Source organism: Dysidea avara, chromosome 9, assembly GCF_963678975.1.
Source record: "Dysidea avara chromosome 9, odDysAvar1.4, whole genome shotgun sequence".
NCBI classification, from domain to species: domain Eukaryota; kingdom Metazoa; phylum Porifera; class Demospongiae; order Dictyoceratida; family Dysideidae; genus Dysidea; species Dysidea avara.
In genome coordinates this window covers 21,711,488-21,733,142 of record NC_089280.1, presented here as the reverse complement: position 1 = coordinate 21,733,142, position 21,655 = coordinate 21,711,488, and the positions used below count along the sequence as shown (strand labels likewise).

At 40.6% G+C, this 21,655-nt stretch overlaps 2 protein-coding genes across 2 annotated transcripts; both read left to right on the top strand.

Moving 5' to 3' along the window:
* The first annotated feature begins 2,123 nt into the window (after positions 1-2,123).
* Positions 2,124-6,521, top strand: LOC136267581 (galactitol 2-dehydrogenase-like). The gene is made up of 4 exons (XM_066062741.1): positions 2,124-2,318; positions 2,805-2,922; positions 3,003-3,491; positions 6,394-6,521. Exons 1-4 carry the CDS (start codon positions 2,124-2,126, stop codon positions 6,519-6,521), a joined length of 930 nt encoding a protein of 309 aa, XP_065918813.1.
* A 4,299-nt stretch (positions 6,522-10,820) lies between these two features.
* On the top strand, positions 10,821-21,517 carry LOC136265860 (uncharacterized oxidoreductase TM_0325-like). Its single transcript, XM_066060793.1, has 3 exons — positions 10,821-11,589; positions 20,336-20,400; positions 21,287-21,517. The coding sequence occupies exons 1-3, from the start codon at positions 10,935-10,937 to the stop codon at positions 21,410-21,412; spliced, it is 846 nt and encodes a 281-aa protein (XP_065916865.1). The 5' UTR covers positions 10,821-10,934; the 3' UTR covers positions 21,413-21,517.
* The last annotated feature ends 138 nt before the right edge of the window (positions 21,518-21,655 follow it).

Sequence of the window (21,655 nt, the reverse complement as noted above, 5' to 3'; positions counted from 1 at the left end):
ATATATACACCTTACTAGTCTGATGCCAGATTAAACTGTAGTCCACTTCGACAATGACTCAACAAAACTAATATTTTAAATAATACTAACCTTTACGTTCGATTGTGGTAACCAGTTTTGTCATGCCACCAGATTCGAGTTTAGTCAGTGTGAATAGTAAGAATTAGACTAGTATCGTTTAGTAGTTGGGTTTTGTTTACTTAAAACGTCTATTTAGCTACTTTTTTTCGCTCGAGGGAATCACTATGGCGATTAGTCTGGCGCTTAGTCTATATGGCGATTGAGTGATCACGCTGGCATGTTGAGCACTACATAAACAGCAAATGCAGGTTAGTGATATAACCCATAGCATACTAGCTTTCAATATCTCAGGTGGCTGCAGGGGCGGATCCAGGGGGGGGGGCTTTGGGGGCTGAAGCCCCCCCCTTCATATTTAGGCTTTACTTGATTGAATATACTGAGTATTATAATGAAATTTTGTCTTAGCATAATTATACAAATACTCATAAAACTTATAAACATCTTTCCAAGGTATTATCAGTGGATTTATGCTAAAGTTTATACAAGGACCCGGATCAGGAGGTGTACAAGATCGAGATACTCTAATAGAGCAGTCAGCTAACTACTCTAATAGAACATTCACTAGAAACATGTAGTTGCATGGTTCTGTTATGGAATGTTTCCAAATCTACCTGCACCTATACATACAATGAAGTGCATTGGTCTGTTTAAAGGGCTTCATTCATCTACTTGTGTAGTTAATATGTATTGCAATACTTAATTTGCTCTCAGATTCAATCTCGTATTGTTCAAATTTCAAAATTTTCCACTTTCAACATTCTAACATGCACCTATTCAGTGTTGTGCAATTGTGAGAGGGGTACATCATGTACTTGGTTGTCTGTACCTACCCAAACTTTTCCATTAGCAAAATGCTTCAGAGAGCCACACCTATAATCTAAAGGCAGTATATATAAAAATATCTACAGGTATGAATTTTATGTGGAAATGTCTCTAAATTGCAGTATTTTAGCATCTATTTTTCAAAAATTTCCTGGGGGGGGCATGCCCCCAGACCCCCCTAGTTCCAGCATGCTTTGCCACGCCTATACCCAAGAGATTAGTACCTTGAGTTAGCCCCCCCCCCTCATTATAAATCCTAGATCCGCCCCTGGGCTGCAGTACTGCAGGGGAACGTCATCGCAACGTCCGGCTTGGTTACCCACAATCGATGTTAGAAACCTGGCCTTTATAAGTGTTACAGCTGTCTTGTGAGACTCTCCCCACCTATTAGGTGAGTGGTACATAACAGTTATACAACGTGCACTCGTGCTATGCCTGTATAAACACACTTGCCTTCGGGCCTAACGGCCCTCAGGCTCGTGCGTTTATATCAGGCAGAGCACTCGTGGCCGTTGTATAACTATATAAGGCCAATGAAACTTGATTACCAGTTTCTTGCTCAGATTTTTGAAAATTTGATGCGGGCGGGCGGTTATTATTCATTATTCATTATTGTTCCAAAAGCACAACACACATCCAAACATGAAGATTTCTGCCAAAAAACAGTGAGATCTACACTGATTACTCTTGTATTAAATAGCTAAGGTACGTTACTAATCTATAACAAGTGATTTTTCCAATAGAGTATAGCTGATTGCTCTATAAGAGTAAAAGTGACCGTTCTATTAGAGTATTTCGATCTGAAATACCAATAATGAAATTCCATGCGGGTGTATCAAAAGCATGCGGGCGATGACGCGAAACTGCTAATCAAGTTTCATTGGCCTAATAATCATTTGTGATTTCTGCACAGTAAAAACAAATAATAAGCACTTTTGCCAAGCCCAAGGCGCCATGAAGGTAGCTATTTTGAAGCTGGTTTCTGGTCAATTTGTGAGAAAAGTTCAAACCTCCATATGCATGATCCCTATTATACAGTACTACTGTACTGCATGCCGGATACACTGATGTTAGGTTCTAAATTTCGCACGAGGCCCCGATTTCGCGAAACAGTTACTTACCTTGCGTTTTACACGAGGTTTTACAGCGAGTTCCTGGTGTATCCAGTGTTCCTGTTAATTCCTGGTGTGTAACTACAAGCTCACTACAATTAAGAGAGTATGTCTTCAGAGAAACGTCTTAAACGGTTTGAAGGAAAAGTTGCGCTAATCACTGGAGGAGCTGGAGATCTAGGAAGCACCACAGCACGACTGTTTTCTGAAGAAGGAGCTCGTTTGGTATTGTTTGATCTCCCCAGCACAGAACCTAATCTAAAGCAGTTAGTAACAGAACTGTTATCACTGGGTAGACCAGCTGTGATATAGTCTCGCGTAGCCAGACCCTATTTCTTCGCACGGCGCTTATCGATTGGAAATTATAATCGCCTGCTCCGAAAGGGTCTGGGGACTCTACAATAGAAAAGTTCTGCCAGCAAATCACCTCTGGATGGGTGAGCGTTGATTGGCCCTAGACCACTTTCAAAAGAGGTGTGGATGACCACAGTTGGCTTCATCCTCAGCTAAAGGCAAGGCTTCAGCCTGTTCAGACTCTACAACGAAGGAATAAGAGCTATTAAATTTGTTGTAACGAGCGTGATCGTATCTGAGATGCGAGGTGAAATATACAGTTTTGCCTCCAGACTGGCATGCAACTCGCAGAGAAAACAACAGATGTAGCTGGTAAGCCGGGAAGGTAAAAGTTATTATAGCTATGCATACTGCCATTTTCTTTGCACAAGCTGTCTGCATGGAGGTAAGATTGCGCATATCAGACACTCGTCAGCTCTTTTACCTTTGTTGTAGAGTCTGAACAGGCTGAAGGCAAGCCTTGCCTTTACTGAGTTGATGATGAAGCCAACTGTGGTCATCCACACCTCTTTTGAAAGTGGTTTAGGGCCAATCAACGCTCACCCATCCAGAGGTGATTTGCTGGCAGAACTTTTCTATTGTAGAGTCCCCAGACCCTTTCGGAGCAGGCGCTTATAATTTCCAATCGATAAGCGCCGTGCGGAGAAATAGGGTCTGGCTACGCGAGACTAGCTGTGATATATGTTTGTGGTGACGTAAGTAATGTCGAAGATGTGAAGAAATTTGTGCAACGTGGTATGGATGAGTTTGGGGGGATTGACATCTTGTTCAACACTGCTGCCATGTTACTTCCAGTTCCACTTGAACTAACAGACGATGTAATGTTCAAGAGAGTGCAAGATGTTAATGTATATGGTGTATTCTTGACAATGAAGTATGCATCAAATCAAATGATTGAATCTGGCAAAGGAGGTGTCATTATTAACATGTCCAGTTTTGGTGGATTGAGGGGATTTGAAAATGCGTTTGCTTACTGTGCTTCAAAGTTTGCAGTCAGTGGCATGACGAGAGCTGCAGCAAAGAGTCTTGCTAAACACAACATACGAGTATGCGCACTTGCTCCATGGGCTCTTGAAGGAAACATGGCCAACGAGTGTGTTGAAGGGGTAGCAAAGGTTACAGGTTAGTGATACAACAGTGCACTGTAATTGGTTAAACTAAGGATGGTTACACTTTAGAAATTAAACAACCAGCCATGTAGAGGTCAGGTTGTAATTAGGTTTACAGCTTCTGTGGGATGCAATTAGGTTTACAGCTTCTATTCGTAGAAATCCTTCCGGTACGTTATAAACAAAAGTATAAGCGTTACTACGAGCTATTCCTTTCAGTCTATCGTTAAACTCACTGTTCTCTTGGTTGGCGCAAATGAGTGTTTTCTCAACCGTTTAATTATCCGTTTATCACACTAGTAAATTCAATAATGCGCATTACGCGATAATGCGTGTGAACACGTTCAATTCGGATTCAATACGCATTGCCTGAATTCGTTTTGCATCCGGTTCCTAATTCGAATTCGTGTGGACATGCCTTTAAATACCATTGAGCTTTATAAGCTTTCCTTACAACAGTCAATATTGTACTATGAAAGTATAAATAGTTGCAACATCATTAATGTGCATAATTAAAAGGGAGGGAAGTTTACTTATAAAGTTGTTAATGGCTACAAAGGGAAATGAAATAAGTGGTTATAGGTACTCATTTTGCTCACAAGTGATATTCACAATGTAATTCTTCAACACAAATTCAATTATGAGTAACTGATTCCAGAAGCCTCTGAATTCCATATTACACAATTAGCTAATAAAAACTAGACACCTAGTAAAGTCATAGAAGAAGCCAAAAGTGCAATATGAAAAGCCATGAAATGTTAACTGAATAGTAAATTGACATCAACACTGGATTACAGTGATATGACTAATGAAATTTTCTTCAAAATCTTATTTGCCTGTGAAAGTTGCCTATATTGCTCAGTTATGGTCTTGATAAAATCAATCAGAGCTTTTTGTACTGGTACACTAGCTCAGTTGTTATGATTTGTAGTGAATGGTACTAAACAGAAAGTTCTACTAAAGGAAATAATTGCTTGAGCTAGTTGAGCTCAACTCAGTGTTCAATATATATATATACTCAGTTGAGCTTTGGAAATGAAATCATTCACACACTGCAAGAGTAAGAAAATATTTGAAGGTTACACATATGATCCTTTTGGCTTGTGTCTGGACCTCAGCCACTGCTTACAAACTGAACCTCAGCCACTGCTTACAAAATGGAAATATATATATATACCCAGCCAGGCATAAATTACATAGGTGCTGTGGTGGATCTATAGGATTTTTGAAAGTTAATCTCTTTAAAAACGTGTTACATTCACTAGTAGATAAAACAGCAGGGGCATGCCTCCAGAAGTTGTGACATTTTTGGCTATTTTTAGCGATGTTAAAGCTTTAAACCAACCAACCTAAGACCACTTACCGTACGCAAGGAAAATTTAACGAATCGGTTTAATTTAAATTCATCAAATGTTTAGAAGCGCCCTTAAAAGTACAGGTTTTGCCTACAATTTCTTCATTTTCGTCAACATTTTATTCGTCAAATCTGCTGAAGTCTGAATTTGTCAAATTTTTCTTACGTCAAAATTTCCTTGCGTACAGTATTGTTAATTTTATGTTTCAGATCAGGTAACCCTGTGGACAGGTGGCTCATTATTCATTACAATCTTACATGGTCCTGACTGTTGTATTAGAGTAGTGATCACAATAAATAGCTGCTAATGCTATAACTAGGCTTGCACCAATTATGCCACATATTTTCAAGCATAATAAAAGCATCAAGCATTATGCCAGCGTGATAGGACCATTTTCAAGATTATTAATTACAATGAGCAATGCGCGTGCCAAAAGCAAACAAACAAAAAAACAGCAAAGCATGAACACACTGAAGTTCATACATGGTCTGAAAGAATAGTATGACAGTACCTTGGGCAGTACACTTTACTAGACAGATGCTAAAGCATGTGGGGCCGAGCCTGAGCTATGTTTTATTTGATGTTTGATTGCATATAGCTTAAGTTGAGTAAATTTAGCAATATGTTAGTGATCTCATAATTACATTGGTAAAATAGCTAATGGGTATACAAAAATTAGTGATTTTGTTAATACATCAAATATGCCTAAAATAGCAGTTATCAACCAAAGGTAAACCGTGTGTTTTGCGTGCATGCTTAAAATGTAGCTATATGAAATTAAGAACGTGCTAATCAAAAGGTTGCAGGTTCGATGCTCAGGCTGGGTTTTGTACTGTTGCTTCCTTGAGCAAGAAACTTTACTTCCATTGCTCACAGCCATGCAGCATTTGGACCTGTGTGGACAGCTTTAATTGTGGCAACAGGTTGACCACATGCATACAGTTTATTGAAGTTATGCTCTACTACAGCTTCAACTGTTGGGAAAAGATAAAGGGCATTATTAAAGCTAGATGAATCAGAAACGTGAGCAGGTGTTCTCGTCATTAAGTGTCCCCAGTCACTCTCAGTTACTTCACAATTCCTTAGCCACATTATTAATAAGTTTAGAGTCTTTTATCATTCTTTTTAGCCAATCAGTGATTTTTATTTTGCTTTCAAGTTTGGCAAAGCACTGACCCACTGCATCCGTGAAACATAAGATTAATTTGTCATGGCCTTAGTGATAAACCTTGCATCTCTTTCATCTCGTGATTCTTGGGCTCTTCTTCTCTATTACGTTCTCTTCTTCTCCTTAATTTCTCATCTCTTTCCATGTGCATGCATGTGAGGTAGCTCTGAGACCACTACCAAGTGTGGGGACTTTCCAATTTGTATAGGAAATTTTTGTGCACGCGACGTACGTACCATGGCCACTTGACAATACTGGGGCTCACTCAGGCTCGCCCCAATTACAGTTTTATCCCTCATAACCACATTCACCATTGTAATTCTACTTGTCATCAAGCATTTAGACTGTATTTGTTTCTATGGCCATTGTGTTGTTTTTATTACATTATATAGGATCTGGAGCACAAGACATAGAAGCAGTAAAGGCTTTCATACGTGATGGTCTAAATCAGGCAAGTATATATCATACATATAATCTAACCAATTTGTGTAAAAAGAGTGTAGCTTTAAAATTGTTGTGAGAAATGGTGGTACAATAAAAGTACATCACTGCAGTCATTTCCTTTGTCATCACATCACTTCACACCAGAAGGCTGTACCCTTTTTTACAGCAGAGCAGTATTTGTAAATATTTGCACTCTAATGCAACAGTCACTCTAAAATAGAGCAGTTATGTTTTGTACCTAAATTCAACACACTCGGGCATAGGAAGATATTTAACTTATGGGTGCCCAGTAGTAAAGCTGAAGACAAAAAAAAAAACGGTCTCGAGTGTGACTGCTTTATTAGAGTCATTGACTGCTCTATTAGAGTATCTCAATCTTTTCAGTAATATATATAGTACAATGTGCTGACACCCATTAGTTACACCACTGGAAATATTTATGGGTGCCCAACATGGCACCCATGCTTCCTACGCCCCTGGTATATCAGCTGGTAGGTTAGTTACCACTCTAGCGGTTTCTGCGGGAAACCTCAGAAACCTGAAAGGTGAGAACTATACAAGAAGAGTTACTATATTATCTGACTTTGCCATGACACTAAAGTGCACTACCTTTTCTGTTTCTTGTATAACACTTGTCTGCATATTGTCCACCAAAATGCACTATATTCTCTACTCTGCATGTGTCTTAATATTTTACTATAGGCTTGTCCATTGGGACGTAATGGTATGATGAAGAAGCAGCTGAAGTTGTGTTATATCTGTGTAGCAAAGAAGCATCTTACATCACTGGTGTTGTGTTACCTGTTGATGGTGGAGCTATTGCATAATATTTGTGTGTGTTTTGATAGTTTTAGCTATGCACTGCATCATGTGATAGCATAATTGGTATGTCAATTTATTCATTGGGATCCGATTTTCATAGCTGTAATTATGAAGCTTAACTTTTTTTTTTTTTTTTTGTAACATTTAAGCTGTTATAATTCTTTTGTTGCGGATTCATAGTCTCATTAATCAGTTATGTTACTTGGGACTGGCATGCCACAAGACTGTCGTGCTGGCCTTTAGAATGCTCCTCCGTCTTTGTTCCCAGATTACGCCCGCACCTTCGCAAAACCCGGCTTTGCTCACATGTTACATTGCAAATGATGTACCGTACGCAAGGAAATTTGACGAATCGGTTTAATTCGTCAATCGTCAAATGTTTATAAGCGCCCTTAAAAGTACAGGTTTTGCCTACAATTTCTTCATTTTCGTCAACATTTTATTCGTCAAATCTGCTGAAGTCTGAATTCGTCAAATTTTTTTGACGTCAAAATTTCCTTGCGTACGGTATAGTGGTGCGGCGGCCGCCAAGAAGACATACCGTATAGAGGGAAACTGGCTAATAGCAAGCTAAATTACATTTGGCGAATTCAAGCTTAACCTATAGCTAATCTCAGGCACTACGAGTAATTGGCGGGTTAAACTTGGTGAAATCGTCTCTCTATGCATATGGTTAATCTGGCAACGCCCGCCCTCGCAGATCAATCTCCGGGGTGGCGCTTATCGATTAGAGATTATAAGCGCCCCCACCAGACTATCGTATGGAGCATGTGGCGAGGCATGTGGAGGGAAACTTTGGCGAATTCGAGCTCAGTCTATAGGTAGATGCTATTTTCAGGCGCTACGAGTAATTGGCGGGTTGAACTTTGGCGAATGTGTAAGGTAACTGAGGGTAATTCCGGACACTCTTTAGGCTCCTATTTGGTGATTATTAGTTTCTCATCCACCGCCCGCATCCTCCTTAAGCTACCGCATGGTAAGCCATTATTTACTCAGTGCATGTTCAGAAGAACACGTGATACCAAACTGTTATAATTTTTGTTGATGAACGCTACAATGCGCTATATATCGTCAAGAGAACTGTTGTTTTCCTTATCAAATTGCTGCAGTGCCAGTTGCAATCGTGTTCTATCGACTTCATCAAAGCAGGCTTTCAGTTGACTGTCGAAAAACAGTTGGCGATCACGAAAAGTAGAATCAGCTGGTGAAGGAAATGTTTGTAGTAAGAAAGAAAGACAATTTGGACAAGGTCTGTACATCAGTGTGTTAATATTATAAAATAATGGCATAATGGTAATACCCTCCCGCCCGCATCATAACAATTAGAAAGGCTGGATGAGAAACTAATAATCACCGAATAGGGGCCTTAGTAAAATCGTTCCAACTCTCTGAGTGGTCTACTGTCACTAGTGGTGTCCCGCAGGGTAGTGTGCTCGGTCCCATCTTATTTATTATATATGTCAACGACCTACCTGACTGTATACAGAGCTATTTGGGTATCTTTGCTGATGACACAAAACTTTATCGCCCCATCTGCTCATCTGAAGATTCCTCCATTCTGCAAGAAGACATTGATTCCGCTTTGCAATGGTGTGACACATGGCTATCCTTCCTTAACCTTCCTAAATGTCACTACAGCACAATTGAACATTCTTCATCAAACACAGAGTATTATTTCTCATCCGAAAATGAAGCAAATATGATCTCCATGGTTGTGGAGGGAAAAGATCTGAGTGTAGTATTTGATAAAGATTTGAAGTTTACATATCATGTTAATCAAATTGTAATGAAAGCTAACAGGGTATTGGGAATTATTAAACGTACCTTTGCCTCCAGGGATGCCAACACAATAAGATTATTATACGTTACTCTTGTTCGCCCAATTTTGGACTATGCGTCAACTGTCTGGAACCCTCATCTTATGAAAAACATCCGTAAATTAGAAGCAGTTCAAAGAAGAGCCACAAAACTTATACCCTCCTTCTATAATTTGACATACTCTGAAAGACTCCAAGAACTTAATCTACCCAGCTTACTTTACCGTCGAACCAGAATGGATCTGATTATGACTTACAAAATCCTGAACAATTTAGTATCTGTGGACAAAGACTATTTTTTTACTGTTAATACCAACCCCACCCGATCTAATGGACTCAAACTTTACAAAAATCGCTTCAACACTGCTATTAGAGGTCATAGTTTTTCACAGAGAATCATCAATGATTGGAACACCTTACCCCATGAAATTGTATTTGCACCTAATGTACTGATCTTTAAGACTAAATTAGATGTATTTTTATATGACCGCCGGTTTGATTTTATTTAGATGTACTTGAGATTGGTTTTTATAAGACTTTGTCTTCCTTATACCAATTAACAAATAATAATAATAATAACACTGCACTCACAACGAGTTAAGACAAACTCTAGGAATTTATTTAAAGCCTATCTCATGGTGCATCTGCAGTACAACTTTCGTTTCGATACAATCAACTGCTGAGGAGTTATGAACCAAAATTTAACAGCGTGTAAAAATGCAACATGCACCTAATTCCGGACACTTCGAATAACAAGCAAGTAGCGCCTTCCACAGGTTATAACAATCCTCTTGAAAGTATGGAGACTAAAGTACAACTCATCTGCAGCTTATAAATTACGGACCCGACACTCACACAACTTTAAACTAGTACCTTACCAACCAAGAATTGATGTATATAAATATTCCTTCCTCCCAAGAACTGTACCAGAATGGAATAGATTAGATGATGAGATTATTGAGACTGACTGTGTTGAAGAATTTAAGCAAAAATTAGCCCCTTCTATGTATATAGTTAAGTAACTTATCGTAATTGTATATATTTTTATAGTTTATTATTGTAATTGTACATGTGTATATAATTAAGTAACTTGTCGTAATTGTACATACTTATATAGTTAAGTAACTAATGGAAATTGTACACATGTAATTGCACATCAGCATTATACCCCTGGAGGGTCCTGCTGATTAACAATAAATAATAAATCAAGTAGAAAGTTCATACCTTTTGGGAGAAAGCAGCAGCGAGTATTTTTAAAAGTTTATGTAATTCGCGAATATTTTCTTTGTATTTCAACCGAGCAGCTGCTGAAAAATCGACTGCTATTCCGCCTGTGCTACATGGATTTTTAGTATGCTATTAGCCTAGAGTATGATCTTCATATAAATCTTTGAAAATCGAAAATAAGAGTTTGGGCTGCCTGGTTAGATAAACATTTTCAAAGTTTTTGAACAAAACTACCCGTGATTTTGCAACAAATAGCTACATGTCACACTTCAAGGTGGAATAACGGATGCGCTTCAATTTTGGTTTGTAGATAGGCCATATGAGAACACTGCATTAGCATACCAAATTATAGGCCCAGGGATTCTAGTCTCGCGTGGCCAGACTTTTTCTCAGCACGGCGCTTATCGATTAAAATTATAAGCGCCTACTCGAGCAGGCGCTTATAATTTTAATCGATAAGCGCCGTGCTGAGAAAAAGCGGTCTGGCCACGCGAGACTACCAGGGATTCTACCATTATTGAGAACGATCTAAGTGTCCGGAATTAGCCGCTGTCCGGAATTACCCGCACTTACCTTAGTAATTCGCCAAAGTTTTCCCCCGCCAAGGTGTAGAGACGACAACAATGTCTTCAGTTATTAAGGAAAATAGGCTTAAACGGTTCGAAGGAAAGATTGCACTAATCACAGGAGCGGCTGGAGACCTAGGAAGCACCACAGCACGACTGTTTTCTGAAGAAGGAGCTCGTCTGGTACTTTTTGATCTCCCCAGCACAGAACCAAAACTAAAGCAGCTAATAATAGAACTGTTATCACTGGGTAGTCCAGCTGTGATATATGTTTGTGGTGACGTCACCAATGTTGAAGATGTGAAGAAATCAGTACAGCGTAGTGTGGACGAGTTGGGAGGACTTGACATATTGTTTAACAATGCTGGTATAGCTTTACCAGGTTCATTACAGCAAACAAGCGAGGAAGATTTCAAAAAAACACAAGATGTCAATGTATACGGTGCCTTCTTGATGATGAAGTATGTATCTATTAAGTTGATTGAAGCTGGCAAGGGTGGTGTCATTGTTAGCACATCTAGTTATGCTGGAATAAAATCAGATGAAACCATATTTGCATACATTGCTTCAAAATCTGCAATCAATGGGATGACGAGAGCGGCAGCGAAGAGTCTTGCTAAACACAACATACGTGTTTGTGCAGTTGCTCCATATATGCTTGAAGGACACGTCTTAGATGATGGTCTTGAAGCTCTAGCAGATATGATGAAAGGTTAGCCATGCAGTGTTTGTATTGTCACTACCGTCATGGTTTAAATTTCAACTTATTACTTCTGCTTTCTGCATATAACTTCCTTGCAGGATAGTTACTAACAATAAGATTTTTATGATTTATGCAATGTACTGTAATAAGTGCCTTCAGGGAAACCCAGCATAGGCACAATAAAAGTAGAATTTTCTTGTGTTCCAGTGTTTTAGAAGTTGCTAAGAAATGCAGTGATGGTTTGATCTGTACAGCAATACAGAAATACAGCTATTAGATTGCTATGCACTGCTGAAGAAGTGCAACTTTAAGAAACTGTTGCCTTTAAACCACTGTCTCATCATTACTACTGTATGTTGTGTACAGAAAATATAGCACGAGGTGGAGTGTCAAGAGACTAGTACAGCACGAAGCAAAGCCAAATGCTGTACTAGTGTCAAGACTCCCCTCTCTTTGTTTTTTTGTACATACAAGCAAAGACAGTACTTTAAAGGATATGTTGTACTTTTAGTTGTCCGAATGTTCATCTTGAGTACTCAAGCTGCTGCAATCAGACTATCAGTAGCTAGACATTTATGTAACCTATTTTAGTCTTAGAACAAATAGGTTGGCTAATTTTAGCGGTAACAATGTCATACATGTTATGTGAATGGAGATTGTTTTCATAAAATTCTTTTGATAACTGTACCGTATTTGAGTATCCACATAACTGTAGCAATATACTGTATGGGCAGATACAACACTTTATGTAAAATACGAATTCAATCTTCCCACACAAAATACTTTTATCTATAGTTATTGTGTTTTCTTATGCAGATTTTCTATGTAAAACCTAAGGCTGCTATAAATGTATGAGATACTATATTTTTAAATGTTTGAGATACCATCTGAGTTCAAAGGAAATAGTGCACTTTATTTACTATAATGTGCCAACATGTGCTATATTCTTGTGACAGACTAATGTTTAGTAAGTATTATAAATTAGATGATTATTGTATTAGGGTAGGAACTTTAATTAGAATATAATGAAGTAGGATGTAATGTTTGAATGACCCAGAATTAATTAGTCTGCCATGTTGTGTCACCTGCTAACATTTGGAGGTCCTACCGAGATCCGCGGAAGCCAGGCAATCCAGGAGTTGAGGGCGTTGAAGGACATTGAGAGGAAACCTACAGTCCTATGGACGAGGGGTGCGACACCTTCATAAATCTGTACGTGATTTGAAACTTGATTTGTGATTTGAAATTGGATTTGTGATTTGTAACTTGATTTGAAACGTCATGCGTGATTGCCATAGTGTGATTTCTAAGGCCATTACTGGGTTCTGAAGGACATTAGTTCTTGATTGGGAACTAGTATTGTACCACTGTAAGCTTGTATTGTTTATAAATATGTTTTCGAGACTAGTTTTCAAGCAGCATTAATTACTTACGTGGGCGAATCACTGGAGATTTATGATTTGGAACTGAAGGGCGTAGGTGATTTGTAGAGGTGTCATACCCCTTGCCTGTGGAAGATTGGAGACAGTTCCATCTGAGGTGCGGTTTCTGCGTATTAAAGGAAGTGATACGGACCAGGAAATCTACGAAGACAAAGCAGAGCAGTATTGTTGTTAAGTATAGTAGTGTTGCAACTGTTGTTGAACATTTTTTGTGGGGTGAGAACGGGTATACCAGCATACCATACAGTGCACGTGACACAGCCATGGCCGCGGAAAATGGGTCGACCCACGTGATATCTGATGAATCCCAGGAGGGACAAATAATAAGACTCCCCCTTAATTCCCAGCGCCTCACTGCTTTGCAGTTAGAGTAGCTTTGGGGTTACCGACAGCAGCCTCTACAGATGAGGTGCGTCAGATTATAGAAGGGAAGTTATCGAGTATTGGCCACGAGCCTAGTGGTGTTCAGGTAGTGTTCGAACGTCTGGGGCAATGGCTTTACTTGACGAAGACAGTGAATTCATTAGGGAGGAGCCAGAAGTGGCCGAGACCGAACCACACCACAATGAAGAAGGTCCATTGCAACCCAATGACGTTGGTGAAGTTGAGGAGCTCCATGGTGCACTAAAGAAAGTGAACGAACAGATAGCAGCATTACAGTTGGAGGTAGATAATCTAAAAGCTCAAGTAAGCCAGGGAAAAGCAAGGATTAAAGAGATATGGTGTACCAGCTGCGAGGAGCTCCTCAAGCATGATGAAGAACTGGCAGCAAAAGATAGAGAAATAGCAGAGCTGAGGAAAGCACACAGTGCCATTGAGCTACAGTCTAGTGATTCCCAATCAGTGCTCAGTGAGAGCACCATGGGGTCAGTTCTAGTCATGAGACAAGAAAACGTGCTGGACGAGCCCCACCCATTGACTACTTTACAGGAGAATCACCAGAGACCCTCCTTGCTGATTGGGTCCCCTTGTTGGAGAGGGCTGCAACCTGGAATGGGTGGACGGAGGAGGAGAAATTATTACAATTAGCAGGGTATCTCAGGAGAAGAGCAAGACAAGAATGGACATTGCTAGGTGAAGACATTAAGAAAAGTTACTCTGTTGCCATTGAATCACTCCGCAACGGGTTGGATTTTGGATGCCAGGCTTTGGCTACACAAGATTTTTGCCATCTCAGACAAGAAGACCATGAAAATGTGTCTGACTTCATCCACAGGCTTGAACACACCTTCAAGTTAGCTTATGGTAGAGATCCAATGTTAAGGGAGACAAGAGCAGCTCTTCTCTTTGGACTGATGCAAAATGGTTTAAAAGATGAGCTTATGGCTGCTCCAGCCGTTTCTGGGGCACAGAATTATGACCAACTATGCTTGTCAGCAAGAAATGAGGAGAAAAGGCTACTAGAACTGAAGAAACGACGAGCATATACCAAGGTGCAACACGCAAGGATGGTGATTCCTCAACCAAATTCATCAGTAAGGAGGAATGATGGAAGATTTTCAATTAGCGGCCCTCAAGACAGAGAGAACCGGCTTGCCATCCAATGCTATGTGTGCAACAAGTTGGGCCATGTGGCAAAAGACTGCAGATCTAGACCCAGTGAAAGCCATGGTCAGGGAAGCCGGCAAGGGCATCAAGACAATGGTTTACAGCATGTACAAGCCAGCACTGACAGTCAAGGAAGTGATGGCTCATTAGGTTTGGTAGATTTATTGTACTCAGACGATTCTGATGGTGTGAACTTGGTCAGTTAAGATAACTGACAAGGATAGTTGTTCTCGCTGTGTCACAGTAGAGGTGCAGGGGGTGCCAGTGGATGGAGTTATAGATACCGGGGCAGATATTACAATTATGGGAGGTGTAGTGTTTAAGAAGATAGCAGCAGTAGCTAAGCTGCGCAAGAGTCAGTTGAAGAAGGCAGACAAAATACCCCACAATTATGACCAGACTCCGTTCACAGTAAACAGTAGGATGGACCTAGACGTGACCTTCGAGGGGGTCACAATGTGTACCCCTATATATATCAAGACTGATGCTCAATAACAGTTACTCCTCTCTGAGGAAGTCTGTAGACAACTTAATATTGTCTGGTACCAGATCAAAGAGTCAAGTAGTTAAGGCAAGACAAACATGTCAGAGTCCTTCAATGGGCAATTTACCACAGCCATAGTGAAGATTGATAAGGTCACCCCAGTGGGAAATTCATGGTTGCTTGAGTCCAGCACAGAGGAACTGAGTGATCGGATAGGAGTGCAAATGGAAGACTCTCTCCTTGACCCTAGTAGATGGAAACAGGCCAAGGTCAGGCTCACTAACATGTCGGGGTTCACGCAGAAGTTGGATGCTGACACAATATTAGGTACTGCCCAGCCAGTGGATATGGTGGAGCCAGTTTTAGAGAATAGTGAAGAAGAGTCTACCATGGTGAGATTGGTTAGTGGTGATGCAGAGCTCAGAATAGGCAAATTATTAGAACTAGTGGAGATGCCAGAGGAGCTGGGAGAAGAGGATACAGTGAAGTTCCGAGAATGTTTAGTGAGACACCACCAAGCCTTCTGCCTTGAAACTTGTGAAAGGGGAGAAACGGATTTAGTGCAGATGGAGATTGACACACTTGATGCAGCACCAAAAAGGCAACCAGTGAGACAAATGCCCTACTCGGTGAGACAAGAGGTGGCCAAGCAATTACAGGATACGTGTACACCCCAGGTCGACAGAGAAGACAGCTTTCATCACTCCACAAGGACTATTCCTATTCAAGGTTATGCCATTTGGGCTGACCAATGCCCCCTCCATTTTCCAGCAGTTAATGCACAAGGTATTGCAGGACTAGAATCCAGCAGAGGGACCGGATTTTGTCTCTGTTTATATTGATGATGTGTTAGTGTTCTCTTCAACACTGGAAGAGCATCTGCAGCACTTACAGTTGGTGATAGAGAGGCTACATGAAGTAGGGCTAAAGTTGCAACCGGCTAAGTGCCACTTCATTCAAAAGGAAGTAGAATACTTAGGTCGATCACCTAGTCACTCCAAATGGATTGAAGACCAACGACTTGGGGCAGCAGTGAGAGAATTCCCCACACCAGATGGGATCAAGGGAGTAAGACAGTTTTTAGGACTTGCTTCTTACTACAGGAAGTTTATACCACAATTTGCTAAGGTAGCACAGCCTCTCCATAATCTTACTCGTGATCAAGTGGCATTCAGATGGGACAATTCTTGTGAAACTGCTTTCATCTCCTTGAAACAGAAGCTGATAGAGTCACCTGTTCTGGCGTATCCATCCTTCACAAGACCCTTTGTGTTAGAGACTGATGCATGCCTGGAAGGATTGGGTGCTGTACTATCCCAACAACAAGATGATGGCCACCTGCACCCCATTGTATATGCCAGCAGGGCACTTGCCCCCTCAGAAAGGAATTACGGAACAACTGAGTTGGAGATGCTAACAATTATTTGGGCATTGTCACATTTTCATCTATATAATCAGTCAGTGACATAGTACACGGACCACACCGCAGTCAAAGACATTCTTGGGAATTCGCAGCTCTCAGGAAAACATGCTAGATGGTGGACAAGGCCTATGGCCAAGGGATAAAGAAACTGACTATACTACATAGAGCAGGAAAATTGAATATCAGAGCGGATTCATTGTTTCGTAATCCCCTACAGTCAGCAGTATCACCAGAAGAAGAATCTGAAATACAAGTGAGCTCTGTGGATGCTACAACAGACATTCCCACTTTGCTGATGGTAGAGGCACCAGACTGTATCACTGGACAAGATTATCTGGGGAGGGAGCAATGGAAAGACCCAAATCTAAGTGAGATCATTGTGTTTTTGGAAAAAGGAGAGCTTCCCAAAAATGACAGTCGAGCCCGTAAGTTGAGCTTACAAGAATCAATGTTTATTGTGTTAGGTGGTATCCTGTACAGGGTCGATCTAAAGAAGCGGAGTAAGCAGGTGGTGGTACCACAGCACCTACGTAGACAGTTGACTGAGGAACACCATAGGGGCAAGATGGCAGGACATTTCTCCATAGACAGGGTGTTTAAGACAATGGCACAGAAATGGTAATGGGATGGAATGTATAGAGATGTTGACAATATTGTTAGTGGCTGCCCTGAGTGTGCTATAGTTTCCGGAGGAGGGAAGGTGCGAACACCACCCCGTACAACAGCCATTGCAGATCATGGGAGTAGACATCATGGCTCTTCCAAAGACATCCAAGGGAAATCAATATGTTTTGATCTTTCAGGACTTTCTGTTGAAGTGGCCTATGGTTTATGCGCTTCCTGACCAACGTGCCCATCACATATGGAAGATTCTAGTGGAAGAGATTATCCCAATGTTTGGGGTCCCAGAGGCCCTCTTATCAGACCGGGGCACCAACCTGTTGTCCCATTTGATGCTAGATGTGTGTGCAATGTTAGGAATACAAAAACTGAACACTACTGCCTACCACCAACAATGTAATGGGTTGGTAGAGAGATACAACCGGACACTAAAGGCCATGTTAAGGAAGCATATGGCAAGATTTGGGAACCAGTGGGATCAGTTTCTCTATGGTGTTCAGTGGGCATATCACAACACCACTGGGGAAAAGCCCTCCTTCTTGCTGTTTGGCACTGACTTGCGAACTCCTTCTGAAGCAGCACTGTCCCCTCCTTCCAGCCTGTCCCCAGTGGGATAGGAAGATTATCGAGAAAATCTGGTTTTGTCACTGTCTTCTGCTAGGGAACTGGCTGCACAAAGCATCCATGCAGAGCAGCAGAAATCTAAAGACCATTATGACCGCAACCACTATGTTTGTGATAAGCAATATCAAGTAGGGGACTGGGTTCTGGTTAGATTCCCTCACGAAGAAACAGGTGCTCAGAGGAAGCTATCCAGGCTTTGGCATGGGTCATATTGTGTAGTGCAGTGTCGAATCCCTGATATTACAGTGGTGAAAGTCTATAAACCGCAGGATGGCCAAATAAATGTGCATCAAACAAGGGTATCCCTATGTCCCAAGGAATTCCCTGCTGGATATTACTGGTATGGACATAATTCAAAATCGACAGACTGCATTCCAGGGTGGGTGAACCTGTTGCTGAATGATGAGCAAAATACTGACAATAGCCTTGAGAGTGGACGGCTTCAAATTGATGACAATGAGCAGCTATAAGGTGATGTTGGATCACCCAGTGTGACTGGAGATGTAGAGAAGTATTCAAATGGAATCAGAAAGTTTTGAAAACCAGTTAGAAAGACAGCCTGAACCTGACAAGGATCATAGTAAAGCAGGAATAACTGAACAAAATGAGAAAGATGAATCTTCAGTATGTAACTCCTTATTCTCTTCACCCCAGGCTACAACCTCCAGCTCGCTTTACATGACAAGCTTGAGGCGAGCTTTCAATAAAGGAGGGGTTGATGTGACAGACTAATGTTTAGTAAGTATTATAAATTAGATGATTGTTGTATTAGGGTAGGAACTTTAATTAGAATATAATGAAGTAGGATGTAATGTTTGAATGACTCAGAATCAATTGGTCTGCCACGTTGTGTCACCTGCTAACATTCTAAAGCACACTTTGTATGAATGTAACACAACCATAAACACAGCCCACGGACTACACGGAGACACTGGAATGACCACAATTACCCCTACTAACAAAGTTGTCGACAACATTAGCATAGAAAGTAACAACAAATTAATGCATGGCTATGTACACAAAGTTAAAGTTTGTAATTCCACTACAATAATCATACGACTCACTAAACTGTCCGGTCTTGGTAAGATTCAGTGGCTTGATGCCTTCAATTTTGTGGCCCTGCTGACTGCACTCTCAAACAATGATTAGAAAGCTGTACAAAATGACACCAACTCTCAAAGTAAGAGGTCTCCCACTGTAGGATTTTTTTTCCCATTTTTAGACTACTTTTAGGAACATGTTTTTATGCAACACTTTGACTGCTCTATTAGGATATTTGAGTATTCTATTAGACTATATCGATCTTTTTCCAAGAAGAAGAATTTTGGCAAGATATCATTCTGAGAGGGCGGGGCTTCAGCCTCCTAATCTCCCCTTCCACTGCCTATGCATGAAGTGCCTCTGCAATCAATCCAGTCACCACAGAAAATATGTACAATCCCCGTTTTATTTAAATGTACTATAGTGTGCATTCATCTGAGCCCCTTGTTACATGGGCCAGCTGCCCAAACATTTAACAGTACTGTGAAACCCTTTAAATTCCAGAACTGTTTAAAAAGTCAGTGTTTATCAAAAACCAAGCATGCAAACATGTTTACAACATACTTGTTCTAGTACAAAACCATTGGGAGTGAACCCATGTTCACCTCTTTGATATTACTATGGGCTTAGGTGAACACATACAGACTGTCAGCCACAGGTAAGTCAACACCTTGGGCTGCCAGTGAAGAGAAATAGGACGCTAAGGAGGTCACAAGGCGTCATTGAAATAATAGATATAGAAATGTCTGGAATTCTAAAATCTGAATTTTTAAAGTTTCCGGAAATTTTTGGATACTACACGAGACACTGCATGTGTTTCCATAGCACTTTTGGAGGTGCAACACAGGCCACCAAAACTCACAAGAGGTAGTGAAAGCCGAGAATACTATACAAGACTTGGTTGTAACTACATCAAGGGCCTCACTTGCAGACACGATCTTGGTCTTTTGAAATCTTTACCAGAACCTAATATCTTGGCTAAAATCAGAATCTTGTATGTAATTTTGCTTGGTTTTGGACTTGGGAGGACAAAAGTAAGTCCGTGATGTATGCATTATATGTACTATCGTATGCCAAAAGGCATCTGTAGGGCTAAAGCAATGAATATGAATAGTGATAAAACCAAGCCTGTAACCTTAGCTGTACACTGATCTGAGCGCTGAATGAAGTCAATCAGTCAGCAGAAAATTCCACTAACAAAATCTTTTTTTACAACAGCTGCATTTCGGCTCACACTAAAGGCACTGTTGTGCTTGATTATACCTAACCAGTACTGCCATGGCACCGTGGAGAAGAACAGTTGTAGGGCAGTATACAACACTAACTTGTCCCATTCAATTAAATTATCTATCAGATCCCATAGCTACATCATGGGATAGTCTTACCATTAATGTTGGTGACTGCTTGTGAGGCTGGTTTTTTGTGAGAGAGTGTAAACCTCCATAATCCCTAATATCATACTGTATATGCACTGTGTGTGTGCATGCGTGCGTGCGTGCGCGCGTGCGTGCGCGCGTGTATGTAATGCAAATGGTTAAAGAATTACCATTATTTTATGATCAAATTGCATAGGAGCTGAAGCTGGACCTCAAGAAAAAGAGGCAATAAAAGCTTCCATAATGGGTAGACTTGTCCAGGTAAATGCACTGATGAATTTATTGTACCGTATTTCCTTGTACATAAAAGGCCAGGCTTTTGTTTCTTTCCTAGGATTTTTGACCTAGTCTGTAATGAATAGGGGATTTATTTGATGCAGGAGGCCAGGTGTTTGTTTTGTATACTGCATGTCCGAGTGATGCCTGGTATTCAAGTTTTTGTAGAACATGGTAAGCATTTGTACAGTGTGTTGACTTAACCTCTCTGTTTGCCCCCTGGTATTAGAACATTGAGGGAAATAAACACCAGATTGAGAACCCATACTTATGGTACTCTATAATAAGGAAAAAAACCAATGAGGAGCAAAGCCCTCCTTTGCCCCTCTTCCCCCATCTCATATCTGCCTAATATATGCACACTATGCATGTGAACAGTAAAAATTAAGGTTACTTATCCGACTATCTTTCAGGTAGGTATACAGCTTTAGCTTTTATGTTGTGTACATTAATCACTAAGAAAACACTAATCATTAATCACTAAGGAAACTGCAACATATGAAACCATTGGGAAGAAGGAATTTGACACTGTATCTGAGGTAAAGATTGACAACACATTCAACTGGTTATTAATTTTCTGCTGTGTGCTTTGGATTAAAAATTTTTACAGTTTAAAAAAAGCTAGCTAGATTGCATGTACATATATAATGACATTGCTACCCGATTAATTTGAAGATCTTGTAATTGTAATGTTGGTTGTATGAAAATATAACAGTTGTGGCTAGGTTTTCAGTAAAACTAAAATGCCACTTGGCTTTGCCTCACACTCTCTATACTTTGCCCATGCTCTCATGCTTTATATGCAATCTCATAACAGTGCTTAATGTATCTAAACGTTATAATACTATGAGATGTGCACTGTTTATTGCAGGGTTGTCCAATGGCTCGTGCTGGTAAGATGAAAGAAGCAGCTGAAGTTGTGCTGTTTCTGTGCAGCAAAGAAGCATCTTACATCACTGGTGTTGTGTTGCCTGTTGATGGAGGAGTTACTGCATAATATTATGGCCTGGAACGCCGCTATAAAGTGTGTTTTCATGCTATTTAGTATAGCTAAAATGACTATTTTTATGTATACAACATGTAGCTATGGACATGCACTCTAGTGACTGTATAATATAGGCATGTCAGGGGTGGATCTAGGATTTATAAAAGGGGGGGGGGGGGGGGCTAGCTCAAGGTACTAATCTCTTGGGTAGAGGTGTGTGAAGCATGCTGGAACTAGGGGGTCTGGGAGCATGCC